At 39.2% G+C, this 25,527-nt stretch overlaps 1 protein-coding gene across 1 annotated transcript; it reads right to left on the bottom strand.

Annotated features, from left to right (window-relative positions):
• Positions 1-2,369: 2,369 nt before the first annotated feature.
• On the bottom strand, positions 2,370-25,469 carry EIF2S2 (eukaryotic translation initiation factor 2 subunit beta). Its single transcript, XM_068566028.1, has 9 exons — positions 25,310-25,469; positions 20,068-20,245; positions 18,442-18,545; positions 15,257-15,392; positions 14,427-14,527; positions 13,656-13,804; positions 5,711-5,767; positions 3,478-3,563; positions 2,370-2,840 (listed from the first exon to the last, which is right to left on the bottom strand). The coding sequence occupies exons 1-9, from the start codon at positions 25,322-25,324 to the stop codon at positions 2,665-2,667; spliced, it is 1,002 nt and encodes a 333-aa protein (XP_068422129.1). The 5' UTR covers positions 25,325-25,469; the 3' UTR covers positions 2,370-2,664.
• Between the last annotated feature and the right edge of the window lie 58 nt (positions 25,470-25,527).

Raw genomic sequence — 25,527 nt, 5'->3', positions numbered from 1 at the left:
TAGACTCTTATGCAGTTTTAGAAATTATAAAGATACTAACTTGGAAAAATGTTCTTGATACTGAAAGAGTCTATGGTGATAGGATTATGGGAATTAAATTTTTGAAATTATAAATTCATCTTCTCAATTAGAAAAAGACTATATACCACATACTCTAAAGCCCAACTTCTAAAAACACACTGTAAAATCTAATGTTCTGTTCAAATGTGAAAACTGAGTATTGCCAGGGCAAAGAATCTGGATTGGGGAGGCCAGGTCAGAACTGGGGCCTCACACACCACAGCAGTACTTCTTCCAGGCTGCCCAGCCCAGCATTTTTTCTGAACACTTAGCCTGCAAAATGTTTGGGGGGAGAAGGGGCTACAGGTCTGCATAGTCTATGTTCCTCTTAAAGAAACTCAAGATACTAGAACACCTCCTACCACTTACAACCCACAAGCTAGGCACTGCTTGCTCTAGGCATGGGGATACATCAGTGAACGATCATACTCCCGGCTCTCAGCACTTACAGTGGCCTGAGGGGAAACAACAGTTGACATGCGGTGGGCAGGGACCTCTGAAGTATAGAGTGAGCCAGGAGGAGATCTTAGGAAAAGCTTAAGCTTTTTTGTAGGTGAGGCTGGGGACAGGTATGGAGTCAAGAGGGTTTTATAAAGACTAGAGATATAACTGCATGTTTATGTGCTTATGAAAATGCACATCAGCATACAAAAGACTTAGGCAGTCACGGAACATGTTTATCTAGTCTCAAACTCTTCTTTACCATGGGACATCCCACCCCGCACCCAGCATAATTAGGAACACTCTTCAACACTGCTTCCTAAGACACTTTGGAAATGGTGGGCTGGTTCCCTTATAACCATGGCCCTTGATCAGAAACTCTCAATGGCCTTTGCTTTGTCACTCCATAAAAGGTTCCTTCCAGCTGAGCTGTGGTTGGTATGAGGTTATACAGGAGACAGAAGAGAGGCTGATGCTATCGTGAATGGGTAACCTAGGGCAACCCATCATTTTAAATGGGTCTGCTACAGTCAATCCAATTTTAACCAAACAATACCTCAACTGGACTATCTCAAAGAGTTAGGATCAGTCCAGAGAATCTGTTTTGAGAATGGAGTTAAGAACTGGAGTTGAAATTGCCAGCCTGTCACTAAACTGTAAAGTCCCATGTCTCCCCACTAAAGAAATGAACAAAACACACATATATACGCACAAAAGCGCTAATTCCACAAGAGGCACTGATCCTTGCTTTATTCACGCAGTAACATCTGACATTGGGAATTGTGTGGATATAGATACAAAAGAAGGAAGATGAAATCATAAACAGCAGTTGAGTTCATTAGGGCAGTGCTGGCAGCTCAGCCAGTGTGTAGTCCCCTCAGGTCCTACTGGGTTGAGGGAATGCTCTGCCCCCTCCACTGCTTCTTGGCCAAGATGCTTTACAACACTTGGCCTATACTTTAAAATTAAGGGTCACAGTGATTAAAAACAACACAGTCAAGACATTCAAGGCTGAGTGACTGCTCCTGGAATAGTCTGGCAACAAGAAAGTGAGGAGCAGCATTATGCCCTTATCCTTGGCAAGTGCGTGCAAGGCAGATCACAGCAGACATGTAAGATGATCTTTTCCCCTGTGCTCAGTGGAGAAATACCTTTTCGGCCAAAACCACAGAAGGCAGAACCAGAAGGAAGCCCCAGAAGCACCACACAAGTAATATCGCCTCTTGGTTTCTCATGATCACATTCAAAAGCTACTTTAATACAGAAAATAGAAAAAGCATTTGTGGTGGGTCCTTTTCAAATCCAGAACACAAGTTGGGGAGGAAAAAGAAAAGCTTCCTCTAGCATCATGGTTTGGACTCTCAAGAGTTATCTCTACTACACATGCCACACCACTTCCTCACCAATAGAAGCCCAACAGGGGTTTTTCTTGGAGTGCCAGTTACAAGACACACCCAAAGGCTGTTATCTCTAAACTTCTCTTAGTGGCCAATAAGGAAGAAAATGCTAAGAAAGGTACTTAGCACCTTGTATTCCCTTATGTAGTAACAGCTGGAGGACTTAGCAGTGAGGTAGTGGCAACAATCCTCACATAATGAAAAGAATTCAAGTCTATATAATCGTTCTCTGGACACTGAAAACAAGCTGTCCTCCCAGACCTCATCCTCCAACCACCCTCTCACGTGAAGCTGTGTCTACTTCCGGTATACCGGGAAGCTGAGAAGGAAAATGGCTACCCAGCTGAAGTTTCTCAGGACTAGCATACAGAGACCTCGCCAGAGCCTAGGCACAAACTGTTCTGCTGAATTCATTAGGCATAATTTTTTTTTATAGAAAAGAAAACTGAAGGACAAACCAAATTGAAAGAATCACTGTTATAATAACTTTAATTTATCTTGCATTTTACAGAAGTCTATGAACGATTTTAAAAAAGCACCGCCTTACCCCATCATATTTCTCTGACAGTTGTTAAAGTAGGCAATGAGTATGTCAACAGCTTGAGCAACGGCATCTTGCAAGAATTTCGGACCAACCGGCCACACGCCAAAGAACTTGGCAGCTTTTCTATCTTGTTTTTAATACAGTGGTATATCCACTCTGATGGTACACCTGTCCAGCCAAATCTCCACAACACACTTTGCAAAATCAGTGGTGATTAGCAAATTAGTTAGCTTTGGCACGGAGCTGTGCTCGCTTGCCTGTGACAGCCTGGAAGCCAGTTTTGATGCTGGCAACAGAGCATCGAGAATGACAAGTTTCACACTGTAAGAAATAGAGTCGGGTGTCCTTTTGCAGGATTGTGTCCGGTGATCGGCACGTGTGACAGGTGACATATTCCTCTGCAGGAAAAGCAACATAAGGAATTACCTGGTAGCCACAGTGAGCCAGAGGTTTCTTTCTTCTGAAACACTTCTACTGACTGCAAGCCCACGCTGGCACCCAAACCAGGAAAGCTTAGCTTAGCTACACTTAGGTATTTTAGGGGTAAGAAAACACAAGCTATCTGATGTGATGCTTCACATACTTAACAATGGGTTGAAAAAAGACCCCAAATGTCCAAAGAAGCAGTGACACTTGCCAAATGCCTACTCCTGGCTGTGTTTACAGGAGAGCCAGTTAGACAACTTACTAGCTTTCCTAGGTGGGAACAGATCTGCCAATTTTAAGTGATTAGGAAGGTAACAAAACTGGGTCAGGCCAGGTCTGAATGCAGACAGATTTCTCTGACTTGGCCTTCAGCCTGGAACCAACCAGCAGCCTTGATCAGCTGGGTCGTCTTAGGAAATCCAAATCCCTCCCCATGACCCCAGTCGGCCACCAAGAGCCACCTCCCACCCCAGCTCCCCACCACTATCATTTTCCCTCATCTTCTAAGGCCAGCCTTTCCAGCTTCATTAAAAACCAATGGCTGTCCCCCAAAATACTTCAGCCCAATAAAAACATTTCAGAGCGACATGTTAAAAATTATAAACTTACTGATATATCTTCTCAAAACATTTTCTATCTGTTTCTGTTGGAATCTTCCTTTAATTACAAGTTGGTTATTACCATCTATAGAACCACTATGAAAGAAAACAAAAATATCTCCATTATTATTATTTTTTTCCTATAAGGAATCAAATTCCAGGGCCTTTACATATAATGAACTTAAAATATATTCAATGGCACAGGATAAGTTCTAGGAGCAGTACTACCTGGTTTCTCAAAATTTATTTTTTATTAAGTAGTTGGTACCTGATGACCGTATTTCCTAACATTAAATTCAATTTTCAATTAATTAAGTCTACAGCAACAAATCTGATTTGTAACTGATTTTAAGTCTAAAAAATTTATTCCTTAACTGTCTGTGTGATGACCCATTCACCCAACAAAAGGACAATCACACTTTTACTGAATGCATACCACACGCAAAGCAGTGAGGTAGGCTATAAACACATGCAAAGCAGTGAGGTAGGCTATAAATACAAAAAATATGAAAGGAACTACAGATATCTTTAAAAATTCTAAGGCCAAATCTTTTGATTCAGTCACATACAGCTGATGAAAATGTTCTAAAATTGTGGTGATGGTTAACTATGTGAACAAATTAGAAACCACTGGATTGTACATATTTACATGTGTGAATTTTATCTGTAAAGCTGTTACAACCCTCCCCCAAAAGTACAGTTGAAATCACAGGCCTCATATTGTCAATGGTGCTTAAAAAAGAAACTTTCTGAAAAGAAGTTGCTGACAAGTACTTTTGAGAAAGCAAAGCTCTCGGCTAGACGTCATTTGTTAAAAATTACGAATCAGAAAGTGAAACAACAAAATTCAGCCAAGCAGCATTAAATTTATATTTGCTCCGTATCTTATTATAAAGCTGACTTTTGCAGGAACCTCTCCTGTGATTCTCCTTTAACTGTAAGAGTTTATTATCATCCTCCATGAACTGCAACCCCTAATCTCTAGGCTACAGTGACTTCAATGCTTGATGCAAGAAATTTTTTTCATTCACTGTCAAAAGAAATTGAATTTTCTCAACAACCCTATAATATTTAGCCCACTGACCATAAGTTCACTGGTCACAACTTGTTATAATTTACCTCACCTCTACAAAAACTAAATTATTCTGAGAAGTAGGAAAAACACTACCTTTTACTCCATCAGTTTATGCAAGTTAAAAACAATGATTGTAACAGATTTACATTTAAAACACAATTCTTCCACAACACAGTCCACATATCTACCACTGGTCAAGTAAATTACTCCTTAACCCCAAAGCAAATACAGCCAATTCCAACAAACTGAGTTTCAAGAGTAGGAAGAGAACAGGATACCTCAGTTATCTCTCTACTGCCAGCAAGGCACAGGATTAAGGCTTTTAAGAGTTCCAGCTCCTGAGAAAGGCAGACCTGAGTTTACATCTTGACTGCAATTAACTAGCTATGTTACCAACCATACAACTTCACTTCACCAAACCTGTTTCCAAATGTGTAAGACAAGGGTAATACCAGTTTCTACTAACAGTTCACATAACTGTTTAAAGATTGAGATGGTACCCAAAAAAGTGCTTGGCATACAATGGGCACTCAATGTCTTAGTCATATTTATTATGCCCTAATTCTACATTACTTATTTTTAAAGGGACATTCAGCTTCCTAGCACTTATGGCCAAACTAACTGGGATGGGCTCCATGGGACACTGGCCCTCCCGAATGGTGATGGACTGGCGTGGTGTCTTCAACAGGAGAGCCCTAAAGACAGGGAAGTAACTAATTATGGATACCTGTTTCAATGTTTCTCCCATGCCACTCATCAATTTATAAGCTGTACTTCATCAACAGCCTATTTACAATTTAGAAAATAAATTGTCCTAAGAAAATGGCTTCCTCTGAAATCTGGTATTTGCTCCATAAAAAGACCCAAGAATTCCAATTAATGACAGGAAACTCTCTAAACATGGCAGAGCCATGGTGCTCACTCTGGTATACCAACAGGCCTGTTCACAGAGGAGCCAATGTGAACTTTGTTTCCTATTCCCAAGTAACCAACCTCCCATAGAAATGAACAAGTTTTCCTCCTTCACTGCCCTAAAAGTTCTTCTGACAATAAAGTGAATGTTTCTTTTTTCTAAGCGTGTTACATATCTTTTCAAGTTAAGAGAAGTTCTTATGAAATGTCCATTAATACTGTAAGTAACTATACATAAATGTGAATAGTTTCTTACCTTGTACCCAATTCAGCCAATAAAAACGCAAGGAGATGTTTGGGCTGACGATGTAATCTAAAAAGAAAGTGGAATAATATAAACCTTATCTTTCATGGAAATCTAACCAAACTTCTAAAAACCTCACCCTGTTCACTGTTTTAAGTTGTTATTACTCAGCTATTAGGTGAATTTTAGCACAGTTCATCAAATTCTGAAATGAAGATAAATGATACCATTTGTTTGCATTTCAAAGCCCATAAAACAATATTACATTTTATTTACAAACATATACACATTGGTAAATGTCTATAAACAGGGACAGGAAAGGTAAATACCAACTTTAGAGGATAAAATCTTTTTCTAGGAAGGAAGGTAAAAGGGATCAGAAAGAGATATAAAGATGGCCTTAAACTGTAACTGTAAAGCCCTCTTTGTAAAGAAGCAAAAAGATCTGAAGCAAATGTGTCAAAAGGTCAAAATACACCAAATTGAGGCAATGAATACTCGGGTATTTGTTATGCTAATTCCTATATATTTCCTGTTTGCAATTTTTTATTTAAAAAAAGGGAAGTATTTCACAGCAGCACAATAGCAGAAAATTTAAAACAGGTAAAATATTCACCAACTGGGAAGTGGCTAAATAAATTATGGTACATCCATTCTATCTTGCTTTTAAAATAATACAGGTCTCTAAATACAGAAAAAACAAAAAGATGTATCCACATAAAATGAAAAAAGCAAATACAGAGCAAGGCCACTCAGTATTTTCACTTTTTAATTTATTCATTTGGCACTGTTTGGGATTGTTCCAATAAGTAGATATTACTATTACAATTTTAAAAAGTTATTTTTAAAAAGTTACAACTTTAAAAAGTTATTTTTTCCCAAAAATGTAATGAGTAAGGGTTGGTGAACATATATAATATATAATAAAACAGGTAGACACTTACGTTGCTACTGGGAGTATAAACTAGTATAAACTTGTTGGAAAGCAACTTGCCAATGTCTGCCAAAAAATGTCCACTCCTGAGAGCCTCCCATCAAGCCTCTTAGATAGCCTCAACCACCAGAGGGCAGACAGCAGAAGCAAGAAAAACTACAATCCTGCAGCCTGTGGACCAAAAACCACAGTTACAGAAAGATAGACAAGATGAAAAGGCAGAGGGCTATGTACCAGATGAAGGAACAAGAAAAAACCCCAGAAAAACAACTAAATGAAGTGGAGATAGGCAACCTTCCAGAAAAAGAATTCAGAATAATGATAGTGAAGATGATCCAGGACCTCGGAATAAGAATGGAGGCAAAGATTGAGAAGATGCAAGAAATGATTAACAAAGACCTAGAAGAATTAAAGAACAAACAAACAGAGATGACCAATACAATAACTGAAATGAAAACTACACTAGAAGGAATCAACAGCAGAATAACTGAGGCAGAAGAACGGATAAGTGACCTGGAAGACAGAATGGTGGAATTCACTGCTGCGGAACAGACTAAAGAAAAAAGAATGAAAAGAAATGAAGACAGCTTAAGAGACCTCTGGGACAACATTAAACGCAACAACATTCGCATTATAGGGGTCCCAGAAGGTGAAGAGAGAGAGAAAGGACCAGAGAAAATATTTGAAGAGATTATAGTCGAAAACTTCCCTAACATGGGAAAGGAAATAGCCACCCAAGTCCAGGAAGCGCAGAGAGTCCCATACAGGATAAACCCAAGGAGAAACACGCCGAGACACATAGTAATCAAAGTGGCAAAAATTAAACACAAAGAAAAATTATTGAAAGCAGCAAGGGAAAAACAACAAATAACATACAAGGGAACTCCCATAAGGTTAACAGCTGATTTCTCAGCAGAAACTCTGCAAGCCAGAAGGGAGTGGCATGATATACTTAAAGTGATGAAAGGGAAGAACCTACAACCAAGATTACTCTACCCGGCAAGGATCTCATTTAGATTTGATGGAGAAATCAAAAGCTTTACAGACAAGCAAAAGCTACGAGAATTCAGCACCACCAAACCAGCTCTACAACAAATGCTAAAGGAACTTCTCTAAGTGGGAAACACAAGAGAAGTAAAGGACCTACAAAAACAAACCCAAAACAATTAAGAAAATGGTCATAGGAACATACATATCGATAATTACCTTAAACGTGAATGGATTAAATGCCCCAACCAAAAGACATAGACTGGCTGAATGGATACAAAAACAAGACCCATATATATGCTGTCTACAAGAGACCCACTTTAGACCTAGGGACACATACAGACTGAAAGTGAGGGGATGGAAAAAGATATTCCATGCAAATGGAAATCAAAAGAAAGCTGGAGTAGCTATACTCATATCAGATAAAATAGACTTTAAAATAAAGAATGTTACAAGAGACAAGGAAGGACACTACATAATGATCAAGGGATCAATCCAAGAAGAAGATATAACAATTATAAATATATATGCACCCAACATAGGAGCACCTCAATACATAAGGCAACTGCTAACAGCTATAAAAGAGGAAATTGACAGTAACACAATCATAGTGGGGGACTTTAACACCTCACTTACACCAATGGACAGATCATCCAAAATGAAAATAAATAAGGAAACAGAAGCTTTAAATGACACAATAGACCAGATAAATTTAATTGATATATATAGGACATTCCATCCAAAAACAGCAGATTACACGTTCTTCTCAAGTGCGCACGGAACATTCTCCAGGATAGATCACATCTTGGGTCACAAATCAAGCCTCAGTAAATTTAAGAAAATTGAAATCATATCCAGCATCTTTTCTGACCACAACACTATGAGATTAGAAATGAATTACAGGGAAAAAAACATAAAAAAGACAAACACATGGAGGCTAAACAATACGTTACTAAATAACCAAGAGATCACTGAAGAAATCAAAGAGGAAATCAAAAAATACCTAGAGACAAATGACAATGAAAACACGATGATCCAAAACCTATGGGATGCAGCGAAAGCAGTTCTAAGAGGGAAGTTTATAGCTATACAAGCCTACCTAAAGAAACAAGAAAAATCTCAAGTAAACAATCTAACCTTACACCTAAAGAAACTAGAGAAAGAAGAACAAACAAAACCCAAAGTTAGCAGAAGGAAAGAAATCATAAAGATCAGAGCAGAAATAAATGAAATAGAAACAAAGAAAACAATAGCAAAGATCAATAAAACTAAAAGCTGGTTCTTTGAGAAGATAAACAAATTGATAAGCCATTAGCCAGACTCATCAAGAAAAAGAGGGAGAGGACTCAAATCAATAAAATCAGAAATGAAAAAGGAGAAGTTACAACAGACACTGCAGAAATACAAAGCATCCTAAGAGACTACTACAAGCAACTTTATGCCAATAAAATGGACAACCTGGAAGAAATGGACAAATTCTTAGAAAGGTATAACCTTCCAAGACTGAATCAGGAAGAAACAGAAAATATGAACAGACCAATCACAAGTAATGAAATTGAAACTGTGATTAAAAATCTTCCAACAAACAAAAGTCCAGGACCAGATGGCTTCACAGGTGAATTCTATCAAACATTTAGAGAACAGCTAACACCTATCCTTCTCAAACTCTTCCAAAAATTTGCAGAGGAAGGAACACTCCCAAACTCATTCTATGAGGCCACCATCACCCTGATACCAAAACCAGACAAAGACACTACAAAAAAAGAAAATTACAGACCAATATCACTGATGAATATAGATGCAAAAATCCTCAACAAAATACTAGCAAACAGAATCCAACAACACATTAAAAGGATCATACACCACGATCAAGTGGGATTTATCCCAGGGATGCAAGGATTCTTCAATATACGCAAATCAATCAATGTGATACACCATATTAACAAATTGAAGAATAAAAACCATATGATCATCTCAATAGATGCAGAAAGAGCTTTCGACAAAATTCAACACCCATTTATGATAAAAACTCTCCAGAAAGTGGGCATAGAGGGAACCTACCTCAACATAATAAAGGCCATATATGACAAACCCACAGCAAACATCATTCTCAATGGTGAAAAACTGAAAGCATTTCCTCTAAGATCAGGAACGAGACAAGGATGTCCACTCTCACCACTATTATTCAACATAGTTCTGGAAGTCCTAGCCATGGCAATCAGAGAAGAAAAAGAAATAAAAGGAATACAAATTGGAAAAGAAGAAGTAAAACTGTCACTGCGGATGACATGATACTATACATAGAGAATCCTAAAACTGCCACCAGAAAACTGCTAGAGCTAATTAATGAATATGGTAAAGTTGCAGGATACAAAATTAATGCACAGAAATCTCTTGCATTCCTATACACTAATGATGAAAAATCTGAAAGAGAAATTATGGAAACACTCCCATTTACCATTGCAACAAAAAGAATAAAAGACCTAGGAATAAACCTACCTAGGGAGACAAAAGACCTGTATGCAGAAAACTATAAGACACTGATGAAAGAAATTAAAGATGATACCAACAGATGGAGAGATATACCATGTTCTTGGATTGGAAGAATCAACATTGTGAAAATGAGTATACTACCCAAAGCAATCTACAGATTCAATGCAATCCCTATCAAATTACCAATGGCATTTTTTACGGAACTAGAACAAATCATCTTAAAATTTGTATGGAGACACAAAAGACCCCGAATAGCCAAAGCAGTCTTGAGGCAAAAAAATGGAGCTGGAGGAATCAGACTCCCTGACTTCAGACTATACTACAAAGCTACAGTAATCAAGACAATATGGTACTGGCACAAAAACAGAAACATAGATCAATGGAACAAGATAGAAAGCCCAGAGATTAACCCACACACCTATGGTCAACTAATCTATGACAAAGGAGGCAAAGATATACAATGGAGAAAAGACAGTCTCTTCAATAAGAGGTGCTGGGAAAACTGGATAGCTACATGTAAAAGAATGAAATTAGAATACTCCCTAACACCATACACAAAAATAAACTCAAAATGGATTACAGACCTAAATATAAGACTGGACACTATAAAACTCTTAGAGGAAAACATAGGAAGAACACTCTTTGACATAAATCACAGCAAGATCTTTTTTGATCCACCTCCTAGAGTAATGGAAATAAAAACAAAAATAAACAAATGGGACCTAATGAAACTTCAAAGCTTTTGCACAGCAAAGGAAACCAGAAACAAGACGAAAAGACAACCCTCAGAATGGGAGAAAATATTTGCAAACGAATCAACGGACAAAGGATTAATCTCCAAAATATATAAACAGCTCATTCAGCTCAATATTAAAGAAACAAACACCCCAATCCAAAAATGGGCAGAAGACCTAAATAGACATTTCTCCAAAGAAGACATACAGGCGGCCACGAAGCACATGAAAAGATGCTCAACATCACTAATTATTAGAGAAATGCAAATCAAAACTACAATGAGGTATCACCTCACTCCTGTTAGAATGGGCATCATCAGAAAATCAACAAACAACAAATGCTGGAGAGGGTGTGGAGAAAAGGGAACCCTCTTGCACTGTTGGTGGGAATGTAAATTGATACAGCCACTATGGAGAACAATATGGAGGTTCCTTAAAAAACTAAAAATAGAATTACCATATGACCCAGCAATCCCACTACTGGGCATATACCCAGAGAAAACCGTAATTCAAAAAGACACATGCACCCCAATGTTCATTGCAGCACTATTTACAATAGCCAGGTCATGGAAGCAACCTAAATGCCCATCAACAGATGAATGGATAAAGAAGTTGTGGTACATATATACAATGGAATATTACTCAGCCATAAAAAAGAAACGAAATTGAGTCATTTGTTGAGAAGTGGATGGATCTAGAGACTGTCATACAGAATGAAGTAAGTCAGAAAGAGAAAAACAAATATCGTATATTAATGCATGTATGTGGAACCTAGAAAAATGGTACAGATGAGCCAGTTTGCAGGGCAGAAGTTGAGACACAGATGTAGAGAATGGACATATGGACACCAAGGGGGGAAAACTGCGGTGGGGTGGGGACGGTGGTGTGCTGAATTGGGCGATTGGGATTGATATGTATACACTGATGTGTATAAAATTGATGCCTAATAAGAACCTGCAGTATAAAACAACAAACAAAACAACTAATACTAAACTTTCATTGGGTTATTTGTATGGAAATATGTTAATATAAATGTTTCAGACATTACATGAAATTTCTAAAAATCTTATATTTGTATTTGTATGGAAATATGTATGGAAATATGTTAATATAAATGTTTCAGACATTACATGAAATTTCTAAAAATCTTATATGTTCTGGTATAATGTTATAAGTAATAATCCTAGTTATTACTTAATAAAAAAAAAAAATGTCCACTCCTTGTGACTAGGCAATTCCATTTTGGGAATTTTTGCCCTAAGGCTCTATTCTGACTTCTGCCGAGATAATGTATAAGGATGTTTCCTAAAGCTCTGCCTCTGATAATGAAAAATTGGGAGCAACAATGTGCAAGTAAGGAACTGTCAGAATATGTTGTATAGGGACTTCCCTGGTGGCACAGTGGTTAAGAATCCTCCTGCCAATGCAGGAGACACAGGTTCTATCCCTGGTCCGGGAAGATCCCACATGCCACGGAGCAACTAAGCCCGTGCGCCACAACTACTGAGCCTGCGCTCTAGAGCCCGCGGAGCCACAACTACTGAAGCCCACGCACCTAGAGCCCGTGCTCTGCTACAAGAGAAGCCACCTCAGTGAGACGGCCGCGCACCACAATGAAGAGTAGCCCCCACTCGCCGCAACTAGAGAAAAGCCCACGCGCAGCAACGAAGACCCAATGCCGCCATAAATAAATAAATAAATAAATAAATAAATAAATAAAATATTTAAAGCCTTGTGCTTCAAAGGATGGCAAGAAAGTGAAAAGACAATCCATACAATGGGAGAAAAAAATTTATCTATATATATAAAAAAAGAATATGTTGTATAACTCCTAAAAACATGTAAAAGACTATTTAATGATAAGGGTAAAAAAATCACAATATATTAAGAGAAAAATATGTTAAAAACCAGTATAATACCAATTTATTTAAATATATATAGATTCATAAAAGTAGCAAAACATAAAAATATTAAAACTATGATTACCTATCTCTTAATGGTGGACTTAACAGATGACTTTTTTTTCTTTAGTAGGTCTATATTTTCTAATTTTTCTATAATAAGCAAATACTACTATCGCCATCAGCAAAAAAGCCTAAAACCTTTTAAGTCATGCCTAAAGCAATGAAAACAAGTGGGCAGGGAATTTTTAGTGATTATATTTTCTTTGTTTACTGTTCTTTTCCCTTTTATCTGAAACAAGCATGTATCACTTATGAAACTAAAAAGAACAAACAGGAGATAAGGTCAGTTGCCCTAAGGAACCTGCCAGAAAAGGTGTAGCTGAGGAGCTTTGAGAAGAGCCAGCCCCAGACAGTGACCTGGGGGTGAGACAGGCATGGAATGAGATGGAAATTAAGAAAGTCGAAATCTCATCAACTGTGTCTTGGCAATAACCATCCAAGGAAGAAGCACATTAAATTCAGCTGCTTTCCCAAAGCTCACTGCTTGTACTTGCTTGGCAGGCCCACCCCAGGCTGATGAGCTTCTCCACCTCCCTGGGCTCTCCAGGCCCCTGTCTAAGGACTACAGTCAGCCTTCTTACTCCTCACTCCATCTGGTTAGGATCCTCTCATGAGTCAGCATGAGTGGGCTTCTCTCACTTCTGGATGTCCAATAAAACAAACCTAAAGCAGCTTTCGATTCATAATCGAAAGAACTGACGGACTTGAACTGTGACCTCCCTCGACCCAACCCTGACACCTGTGCATTCTTTCTACTTTTAATAAAGTCCACAATAAGCATATTTAACATACACTCCACTGAGAATCTAGCATTTGGGATGGAGACTCTGCATCAATCAACTTACAATTTACAGATATCTGTAAAGTTGACAAAAGAAGTTTTCTTGGTTCCTACTCGGACGACCTGTGGAGGTTTCATGACAAATTTCCTTTTCTCTCCAGCAACCATATCTGGATTCTTTTCCCTCATGATGTTGAACACTCGATTCAGTAGCTATAGAGATAAAGTGGTATTCATGTACAGTCTTATTAATAGCAGGAGTATAACGTTCCCACTTGAGTCATTCTGCTTTTCCTTTAAACAGAACAAACTTTACTTTTTACTAAATGTACACACACATCACATGTTCTGGGAGCTCCCTGAAAGCAAGACTCAATTCTCAACCAGGAACTGGTCCATTATGGATGCTTAATAGTTCCTTGTTCAAAGTTAAAGGAATGAACAAGCCCCTAATTCTACTGTTTCTGTGGGAAAGTATATGGTACCTGGAGAAGTAAAATTCAGACTACCCTGAACAAGCAAACTCCAGACTACTATGGCCCCCTATTAGCCACTCCCTCTCCCTACTGTCCCCCTTCAGTGGGGCTCCAATGACCTCAGAAGTTCATGGATTCAGATGGAACAGTGAGTACTATAATGACTGCCACATTGTGGACAGCCTGCCCCAAACGTCGGCATCAGGCAGTGCTGTGCATTGGCTGTGTGACCTCTCTGGGTCTGTTTCATTATCAACCTGTACTTCAATGGCCCTTTCAATTCAGGGAACATTTATCCTGCTTTTGTTTTGAGTTCTACTGAACAGTTTAGCCCCCTTTCATAACAGAATTTGTCTTACCTCCTCATATGTGTAGTCTCTTTCTGAACCTGCCCAAGCAGGGCCTGTCTGGTTACTGAATGAGATACCATCATCTTTTTTGCTGTCTTCATCTTCTAAAGCTACAGATAACAAAGACTGTAAGAATGAGGGGTAGAGCCTGATACAATAACAAAAAGGGGAGAAGGGAGAAGGGAGAAGCAGATCTAGAGAAATGAAAGCTTCAAAGACATTTGTCTTCCTTCCCACAACTGCATTCACAACAGCCTCAAAAGCATAAAGGCATCAAGGCTCACAAATAACCCCATATTCCCTAAGGGGATGTTACGATTTTCATAAACCACCCTTAATAGAGACCTCTCTAGGAATCTGTGGTAATACAGACACATTGAACTGTTTCTTGATTTAACAAACATAAGATAAAATAATGCACTGGGATAATTAGAGGAAAAAAATGTCCAATTGTTTTGAAGCACTTAAGAAACATATACATCCATAAAAACCCATCTGCTGACTATACTAAAGTTCTCTAAAGCAGCTATAGCACTTAGAAGCCAATAAACAGCACTTTTAACAAAACAGTAAAAGATTTTTTAAACATTATTTAAAATTCAGTTACAGTAATTGTCCCAATAGTCTAAATCAGTATGTTTTAATGTAATCACAATTGTCAAGTTCTTCCCCCATGAAATCTTTTAAACTGTCATTATGAAGTTAGATTCTGTTTCCTTTTAGCTTCCATTATTAGGCAGTGGAAATAAGGGGCAAGAAAAAATAAATAAGGCCACCCATGAAAGAGACTAGGCCAAAGGCTTGTGTAGCCTAGAAATGAGCTAAGCTCCCAATATTACCTTCATCTTTCTCTAGTATTTCATCCTCATCTGGGAACTTGACATTCTTCTTTTTCTTCTTTTTATTGCCAAGCATAATGTCAAGGTCATCCTCTGGTTCAGCTGGTTCTTGAACATCACTTTCAATCTTAAGGTCCTAAGAAAGTGAGATAAGAGTCTCAACATTTTGCTACCAGGATTATTATCACTATTTTTAAATGACATGGGCTGACATGGTTTTGGAGGAAAAAAATATATTAAATATTCAAAACTGAAGTTACAGATCAGAACTCTCTCTCACAGGTGAACCAAACTGGTTCAGAGTCTGTCATTTAAACTGGAAAAATTTTAAGACACTTTTGTGGGACCTTTTCCTTTCTTTTATCCATCAGCCTTGGGATCTTACTATAATTATTGTCCATGTTTTTAAACCAGGCCACTGTCAGAATCAAAGAAACAAAGATTCTTAAATCTTCTCAGTGACAATCTTCAGCAGGAATGGGGTTCAGGAATGTTTTAAATAAGTTTCTAGGTATTCTGATGCAGTTCGTAGGAGGGTTTTTTTTTCCTTCTGACACCAAATATGTGATGTTTTTCCACCTCAATTCTCCAACTCTCTGACACTAACTAGGTGACCTACAATTCAATGCAGTTCTAACACTACCCAGAGTTAGTGACAAACTCCATGGGTTTAAGGGCTCAGTCGCATAAGACTGTCTTCATTTCAGAGGCCAGGTACAAGTATGGAGTCCCCAGGTTTCCAATACATATGTCCTACTTCAAATTCAGAGGTTCCCACACACCCCTGGTTCAATAATTTGCTAGAAGGACTCAAAGAATTCAGGAAAACACTTTACTTAACTATTACTTTATTATATTATATATATATACAATATTATAAAGGATACGCTCAGAAATAGCCAAATGGAAAACATGCATAGAGCAAGGAAAGGGAGGCAGGAGTGCAGTGCTTCCATGCCCTCTTCAAGTATACCACTCTCCCAACACCCCAGTGTGGTCACCAATCCTGAAGCTCTCCAAACCCCACTGTTTAAGGGTTTTTTATGGACCTAACCCATGAAAGCTTTTTTGTGGAGGCTTCATTATGCAGGCATGAATGATGAAATCAGTGCTCTTGGTGACCGAACTCATAACTAGAGATTCCAAGAGTCTTAGGAGCTATGTGCCAGGAACCGGGGACAAAGACCAAATATTTTTTTTTATACCACAGCCAGCCTGGCACCAGACTGTGAGGAGGTCTTTGGGCATCACTTCAATAGATGAAACCACAAAAGAGGGAGAAGGCAGAACCCACGGAGAATTAGGGTCCTATGATGAATGCATAGAGACAAGGTAAAGCTTGATCCCAAGATTAGCTGCTATAGTCATGGATGTAAATAGGGCATAACCTTGAAATGAGACATAGAAAACCCCAGAAGAGCAGAAAGGGCCAGTTTCAGTCTCCAGCCTTCTAATCTCACCTCCTTTCACCAGTGTATCCAACTCCCTACCCTGAAGTGTGCTGTCCACATTACCCATCAATATCTATTTTTATGCACCTACATCCTGAACTACTCTGTAAATGGCTATAGTCATTTTAGAAATCTAATCAGCAGAAAAGTTGGAATAGCCGGGAGTAAATGAAGCTCAGCCTTGAGATGCCAAATCCAGCTGTGTAGTCTCAGTGCCACTTTTGGCCATCAAAGACCAATCAGCCCAATCAGTGTATTAGCTGGATAACACCAGACAAGAAACCTGATATTAACCTACTCTCTAATAAGATGACAGTCAGTAAATGAGAAACTCAGACATGCTAAATATAAATTAGCACACATCAGCCAGCTTCTAGTCCTATATTATTATTTATTTTATCCCAGTAAGATCTATTTCCAACCTGAGGCTAAGACCTAGTGAAAGGTAGAGAATAGCACATAGTGTTTCTGAAGATTTTTCAAAAGCCCTGTGGTGCTCTGAAAATTCAGGGGGAGAGTAACCCAAGATCTTAAAAACACTTCAGCCTCAAGTTAATGCCCATGTCTTGCCTGATAAGGGTACTTGTAACCTCTTACGTTATGACTTCAGTAGCAGAGAAAAAAGTATCCAAGCACTAAATTAGAGCTTACAAGTGACTCTTCAGGACAAAAGCTACTAGAGAAATTTGTTAACCAAGACTTTCTGTGGTACATCTCTGATGTGTCACCTTGTTACCCAGGCTATTTATACCTCATTCATTCAACATAATTTGAGCATTTCTCTTTATCAATTTCCTTATAACAGTAGGAAGAGAAGAGAATCCCCAAACAGGGAGAGAGTAGGATAAATCCAGGTAAAATAATCTTGTTCTAAAGAACTCTAAATTATCCCTGAACCTCCAAAAACAGGAAAAATATCTTATTTGTTTCAGTACCCTAACAATTAGCACACAATGCCTGACTCACTATAATCATTAACACATATTTGCTGAATTAACCAAGTCATTAAAATTGTGACATTGTTTCCAAAACTCAATGAATCACTGCTATGTGTGGGATACACCTTATTTACTTGAACTTGAGCAAATAAATAATTTACCAAAGAAAAATTTGGGTAAAGGGCACAAAAGGGGACAACTTAGTGCATGTGTATGTGTATTCTCACTCTTTCTCTCTCATAATTCTGAGATATTTGTATTAGAAATCAATCCAGTAATAAGACAATTACAGGGCTTCAAGTCCCTACAAGATCAGAGAACTCCATAAAACCAACCTGAGTGCTCTGGTTCTCCTACAGGCTATAAAATCATCAGCCACCAACCACCACAGGCTGGGGTTCATTCTTTGCTGCTCAGAAGAATACACATAAATTTGTGTATCCTCAACATGCTACCAAAAGTTTAACAGAAGAAACTGTATTTGCTCTATAGGATTTCTCACAGAAATCTCTCTCCTCAGCCAATCTCAGTATGATTAATGACAAGTGGCATTTTGTAATCATCTTAACGGCACACAATACAATGTGTAAAACCTAAATTTACATTCCTTTGAACCATCATCCCTTTAAGATACCTAGTCAGACAAAAATCCCAAGAAACTGACCTTAACAGTGGTGACTAAATACTTAATAACAAAAGCAAAACTAGTAAGAGATGAGACAAACAGGGAGAAACATCAGCCACTAGCAACCTTTCAAGAGGTCAAATTTTACCTTCAATAAGAAAGCAATACTACCTTTACACCTTCTTCAGCTTCATCAATATCAAATATCTTTTTTGTTTTTTTCTTCTTTTTCTTCTGATTAAAGAAGTTCAAGTCATCTAGATCATCAGAAGCATCTAAAAAGATAATTGAGATTATCAATTATTAACAAATAGCAGAAGGCGAAGCATTAAATTATGAGTTAAACCAATGTTTCAGCTATTAATCGATCAAGTCACCAGAATAGCGAGATTGGTATTAATTAGCACAGTAATTCCTCCACAGCCACAAAGGTTAGGGTTCTGAAAACACAATGGCAGGTCAACTCAAAGCTTTGTAGGAAAAATCTGGTTAGGGGACCATGTTGGGAATATTTATTTAGTAATCTGACCATATGATGCCTCACTGTTCCCAAGACAAAGTCAGGGTTCTAACATAATTTCCAAGGCTCTCCAGCCTTCTCTCTCTACTTCTGCCTACTCTCTCATCTCCCACACCTTATTTCCTAGTTCCAGCTCAACTGAACTACCTCCACTTCTTAGTGAGGTGTGCGTCTCTCACCTTCAAGCCTTCCTATGGGCCCTCCCACACAGCTCTTACCTTCATCTCACAGGATCTTTGTTAGAAGTTACTTCCACCAAGAAGTCTTCTCTAAGCCTATCCCTCCTGTTCCCCAACTGGGTTAGGTGTCCCCTAGGTGCTTTGATAGTACCTTCTATCACTCCAACAGAGGTGTTTACCAGCTGCTTGTCTATCTCCCAATGAGATACTTAGGGGCTATGCCTTTCTCACCTAAATCCCAGTGCCTAGCTCAACGAGTTATTCAATCAATCAATCAACAAACAGCCTTATAAAGTATTTCACATTCATTAAAATGAGGCTATAATATGAATAAAATGAAATTTTATCCACCATTAGTGAGTAATAATGGGTTTGGTTCAGTAAGTTTTCCATTTGTTCTGCCCTATTGTACACTAGAAATATTTTTAAATGCCCCTACTACAAAGTTTTTCAAGGAACTATTTATGAATTAATTTCGTCTTAATAAAAGAATGATTTACTTTCCAAGTTTGTTTTAAACATGTATAAGATGCTTAGCACATGGTAGATGCTCAATGAATGTTAATTTTCTCTATCCCTAGTACAGTGTCTTCTATTCAATAGGCATAAATATGTTTACTTAATCATTTATTTCTAATTGTCAAATGCTGTCTGTGTTAGAGCACAGAGTGAGTAACTCATGCTGGTGTCTAAACCCAAACACTGCAGGCTGTAATTTTAATCTCTTCTGTATGTTTTCAAACTTGTTAAGACACAAAACTGTTTATCTTGGTCCCATTTCTTTCTGCCTACACTCAAATACTACCACCATTAAAACTGGAAAAGAGACATCCCGAAAGGCTAGACTAGAAAAACCAGCCCTGGAGTGACAAAGTTTTGTCATCTCTGTCTTGTGGATTCAGTGGAATTTTCCCTGAAACAAGTCTATCGGAAATCTGGCAAGGTCCCACGCACACAGACCGTTGATGGCCTCAGCTTCACTGTAATAGATAGCCTCTCAAGTTGAGAGGCCACTGTGTACACAAAATCCAAAACACACTGATGGAAGAGAACCAGGTCTCCCAGGACAACAGTGACTCTCTCATGTCTACCACTTACCTTTTTTCCTACTGTCCTCTTCATCGGCTTCTACATCTTTGTCCTCAGTTGGCTCTGGCTCCATTTCTTTTGTTTCTGAGGGCTGGGTTTCTTCTGTCTGGGCATCCCCTTCCTCATCTAACATAAAAGGCTTCTTCTTCTTCTTTTTCTTCTTGCTCATAGTAGGATCAAAAATCATCTGTTTAAAAGATAATAAAAAAGAAAAGGGGACCACGTGATTATTTTTAATGATACTCACATTCCAAGTATGCTGTATTCTCAAAAGGCATACTCTTAAGAGTATCTGACGCATTAAAGTATCTAAAAGGATTTTACAAAAAGAAAAAAAAAAAAATATATATATATATACACACACACACACACACACACACACACGCAACCTTCCTTATACTATTAAAAGTTGAGGGGGTGCTGCCCCAAAACATATGTACATGTCTTTTAATTTAAAATTATCACAAGATAACAGAATTTAGGAAGGCATCTTAGCAATAACCCATGCTTCACCCCTCGCTTTATGAATGAGAAAACCAATGCCTAGACAAGTCATACATGTTTTATTTAAGGTTGGTAACCTGGGGTTGCTATACCAGCAGACTTGAACTGATAAAAAAAAAAAACTTAAAAATTTTTTTTATCCTGAAACTCAGACAAGCCTTTAAGGAAATCCATCAGCAACCCTTCATGTAGCAAATCTCTGAGTAAAAGAAACTTCTATACAACCTTTTACTCTGCTTTTTGTTTCTGGAACATTAAAAAATACAGATAAAGTTTTTAAAAGCACAAGTCTAGAACCTAACTGATTGAATTCAAATCCTGACTCTGGTTCTTACTTTTGTTACCCCAGGTAAGTTCTTGCCCTCTCTCTGCCTCAGTTGTAAAATGGAGATCAGTAGCAGAAACAAAACCAAATCTCACGAGGTTATTAGGAGGACTAAATAAGTAAATAAATATAAAACACTTGGTGCAGTGCCTGGCACAAAAGTACTCAATAAATGTTAGCAATTATTATACAATTTATATAATGCTTTACAGTTGACAAAACATGGTATCTCTTGATTCCTATCACTGAAATTTCATCAACTCAGGGTGATCTAATTTCCAAGACATATCACAAAACTCAAAAAAATTCCCAAAACTGATTCTGATTAACTTAAATTCCTTTATGTCCCAAGTACATTAAGGAAACTGAGCTACACTGAAACCAAACTATGGTCTGTAATAAGGTAGGGTAGTGTAAGTATCGTCCTCACCCAATAGAGAAGGATTTGCAAGACATTCTGGAAATTGATACAGCCTCATTTCAAAGTTATCCCCTCCAACCTTAAGAAGGCTCTAATTGTATAAATGAATAATTCTGAAAAGCAGTCAGTCTGAGGAACATAATCTGGCAAACTTAGAGAAGAGGATAGAAGAGCCAGGAGGAAGGAGTTCCCCACTGCTGACCTACTGGGTCTTGAGTCACCCTACATGGAGTGTTGTAATCTGTTCCACGGAAGAAGCTATAATTCATCCTTATTCCTGAAATATGGAAGTCTGGCAAAAGGACAGACAACACTCCAGGCACTACAAATTTGGTTGTCTGGCAGGGCTTACAATTCACTTACTGCATTTTTTTCAAGTATCAAGTTTCCTAGAATATTAATTATCTTTTAACTATTATTCAGCAAGACAGACTAAAGATAAGGGGGATCCTAAAATCATCAAAGGACATCCTCACAACCGCCCTGTTATGCTCTGAAAAACATTCATATAGGTCCACAGGGAAATAGTACGGTTGTAGCCTTGTAAAGGGTTATAAACATGAAAGAACTGTACACTGAAGTAATTAACACCTCTCTCAATTACTCTCTCTGGATACTTAAGACATATACTCATTGCCTCATTTTATTCACACCACTCAGCAAAACCAGAGTTTAAAAATATGGAAATAGGGATTCCAAAATAGTGCCCAAAGCAGACCTCCCCCAAACCACAAGGTCACATCAGTCTTAACTTTAAAAATGTGGTTTTTGGGACTTCCTTGGTGGTCCAGTGGTAAAGAATCCACCTTACAATGCAGGGGATGTGGGGATCGGGCAACTAAGCCCGCGCGACAACTACTGAGCTCGCGCACCTCAACTAGAGAGCCTGCATGCTGCAAATTACAGAGCCCATGAGCTCTGGAACCCGGGCACCACAGAAGAGAAAACCCAACACCACAACAAGAGAGAAGCCCACGTGCCGCAATGAAAGATCCCACATGCCCCAATGAAGATCCCGCATGCGGCAACTAAGACCTGATGCAGCCAAAAATAAAACAAATAAATAAAAAAAAATAAATCCTTTTAAAAAATGTGGTTTTTTTTTTTTAAGACTTTCATATCTGACTTAACAAATTATCACAGTCCAAATGTTTTGTTTATGAAACTAGCTGGGATGTGAGACGCAAACAGTTGCTCACGGTACACTTATGGAAAATCAGACTCTTTTGAGCTTTCTTTTTTTTAACTTTAGATAGAACAAAGCCTTCAAAAGTTTTCTCTTTTCAACTTCCCACACTGGGTTGGGTTGAAGAAAGTGAGGAAAAGGGACAGCAGCAAAAGTTACCCTGACAATAGCCTAAAGTGCTTCAGCAAGTTGGAAGCCTACTCCCATCTATCATACCTTACTCAGGATGTTAACTTTAAGGCCACAGCACACCCCACCCAGAAGGCAGGAGTGAGTTACAAAAAGAACCCAGAGAAGCAAGGTGAGCAGAACAAATGCTCTGAACAAATGTGTCGTCATCTCTGGGTGACAGGATTCTGGGAGATTTTTATTTCTCTTTGTATTCTTCTGCGTTTTGTATACGTCATACAACACATATTCCATTTTTAATCAGTTTCTTTTGTAAAACACCTTACTATGTTGTGTGAAAACCTGACGTTCCGATACTTTGTGAATGGGGCCTAGTAATAAGCAATAATCTTAGCTATTGACAGCACTTTAATGCCTGCAGATTAGGGAATTTTTCCTCACAAGACAGCACTCATATTTCTAGAATACTGCTTTTTAGAGATCATGGTTCCACTAGTTTAAAAGAAATTATGTTATGTGAGTTTTGGGCTTACTTGCCAGGTTTAAAAGGAAGTGTGTGCAGTTTACGGCAACTATACATTAAAAAACTATTAAAAGCAAAAAAGGAAATGTGAAAAAAGAAATAAATTACTTTTTAATAGTGGGTTCTTTAACCCTCTATCCTGGCCACCAGGTAGGACTACTTCCACTGAAGCGAATCCCTCACAGTTTATAAATCATTTCCATGTACAGATTTTCACTCGATTCTTACAAGTCTGTAAAGTAGCCAGAAGTTAAGAATTGGCCTAAGAAAACTTATCTATCCAGCAGTATTAAAGGAACCAGAATCTGCACATACCTTCAGAGTGGAAGCCAAAGGCAGGATTCTAGTCATACTAACTTGCTGTGTGATCTTGGGCAACTTAACCTCCCTGAGCCCTAATTTCCTGTTTACAAAATGGACTGGTAGATCTGAGAAATGCAAAGCGGCCTAATACTTTATGGGCTTCCAAAGTCCTCTGCTGGAATGCTAGTTCTGACATCTCTGCTTGACGAAATCCTTTTCACCCTTCAGTAATATTCCACTTCCTTCGACATCTGATCCCACTGCTAAAACTGAACCCTCCAGCCCTCCAAATCGCTGTTAATTGCTCTATTTCTACCTCCTGTACCAACTAGTAGTAAATCTCTTACAACACTTGCAAGTACTTTACCATAGAAAACCAAATACAGAAGAGCACCCCAGAGAACTTTGCACTATACAGGTACTTTATTTGTTAAAGGTTATGAAAAGCTTAGAAAATGGGTAGAAACAAAACAAGCATGAGACACTGCCACTCTCAGAACTTTTGAAATAGTGGCCTAGAGCAATGTCTACCATGACCTCCAAGCAAGAACCACGTACCTCCCTTAGACTCACTTTCCTTCCTAAGAGAGCGAGACCCTCCTAGTCACCTAAATAGAGATTTGGAATTCTACTACTGGCTCAGCCACTTACTATTTCATCATGGGCATTATACAACTCTCTAAAAGCCTCGGTTTTCTCATTTCTAAAATGGGCATAACAATAATACCCACCTTAAAGGGTTGTCATGAGAATCAAATGAGAGCTCAGAATCCCCTCCAAAATAAAATCCAAATTCCTTAACTTGGTCTTCAAATCCCTCCATGAACTAGCTACTTCCTATATTTCAAGGGATTAACTCTAACCAAAGTGGATAATATTCTACTCCCTTGCCCTGGATCAGGCCTTTCCACTACTTGCGGAAATTCAAAGCATTTCCAGGGCCTACCTCAAAATCCAAAGCTCGAAAAAGCCTCGAATTTTTCTCTTCCTTCTCTCCGAGGCCCTACTGGCCAAGCACTCGAATGCTTGCAGAAATTAATTATAAATTCAAGGGGGTTTTTCTGGTGGGGAGAGCTGGCCGGTAAGCGGTAGCTCTCCCCGCAGTGTTTATACCTACGGATATCGCTTAAAGCCAAATTTCATTTTAAGTCGTTTGGTTTTAAATAAACTGGGATAAATCTGGCCAAAAAGGGATCTGAGGAAATTTGCTGAGGTACAAGCACGACAGAAAAAGACCCAGGCAGCTTTGCAGCTCAGACTTCCCGCTGACGTCGCTGAGAGCTCTGCTAAGGAAGGCTCAGGGACTCCCGCCCTAAAACTTTCCGAAAAGGTTAATCACTTTTTCAGGCTGAAGGATCTTTTCCTCTCGTCCTATCCCCCCCTACATGAGAACAAGGGTGGGTGCCGGGCAGGACAAGCCAGCCTGCAAAGTTTTAAACTAGGGCGCTCCACCGGAGCCAAGAGACGCTCCTCTCGGCACCACCAGCGCCCAGAGAGTGAGAGTTGGAGCTGCACCGTCAAATCGAAGAGAATGCAGGGGCCGCCAGCCCCAATCTCGTTCAGCTGGGGCATTAACCGGGCATTCAAGCCTCTTCTGGAGAGCGACTCAACGTGCTCTCCATTCCGGAAACGCCGGCCACGGGAGGACGCCGGCCTCAGCGCCGCCACCCTGAGGAGAGCGGGGCACGGCCAAGCCGCGGCTCCGGGGCCCTCGCCGGCTCTGCCGCTCCCCGTCGCCTAGGCCCGGCTGCCCCACATGGCGGCGGCCGGCCGCTAGGCCGCAGGCCCAGTCTCCCACACTGGGGTGGGTCTGCCTCACTGCCTCCGTCCCTAGACCTAGCACCAGCCTCAGGCCCTCACCTCGTCCCCGGACATGGCTGCGGCTCGAGTGGGCTCGGCACGGACGGAAAGTCTGACAGGTCAGCCCCAGGCCCAGGCTTCAGCGTTGCTCCTGCCGACACCTCTCCCACCACCGCACTAGGATCTTGCATCAGCGAAAGGGAACAACACCCCGCCCACTCTTCCCAAGAGTTAGAAATGCGCCTGCGCAGAGACCGCCAAGGCGCAGGCGCGCGGCG

This window comes from Eschrichtius robustus, chromosome 16 (assembly GCF_028021215.1).
Source record: "Eschrichtius robustus isolate mEscRob2 chromosome 16, mEscRob2.pri, whole genome shotgun sequence".
Classification (NCBI taxonomy): Eukaryota; Metazoa; Chordata; class Mammalia; order Artiodactyla; family Eschrichtiidae; genus Eschrichtius; species Eschrichtius robustus.
This window is presented reverse-complemented; position numbering and strand designations above follow the sequence as displayed.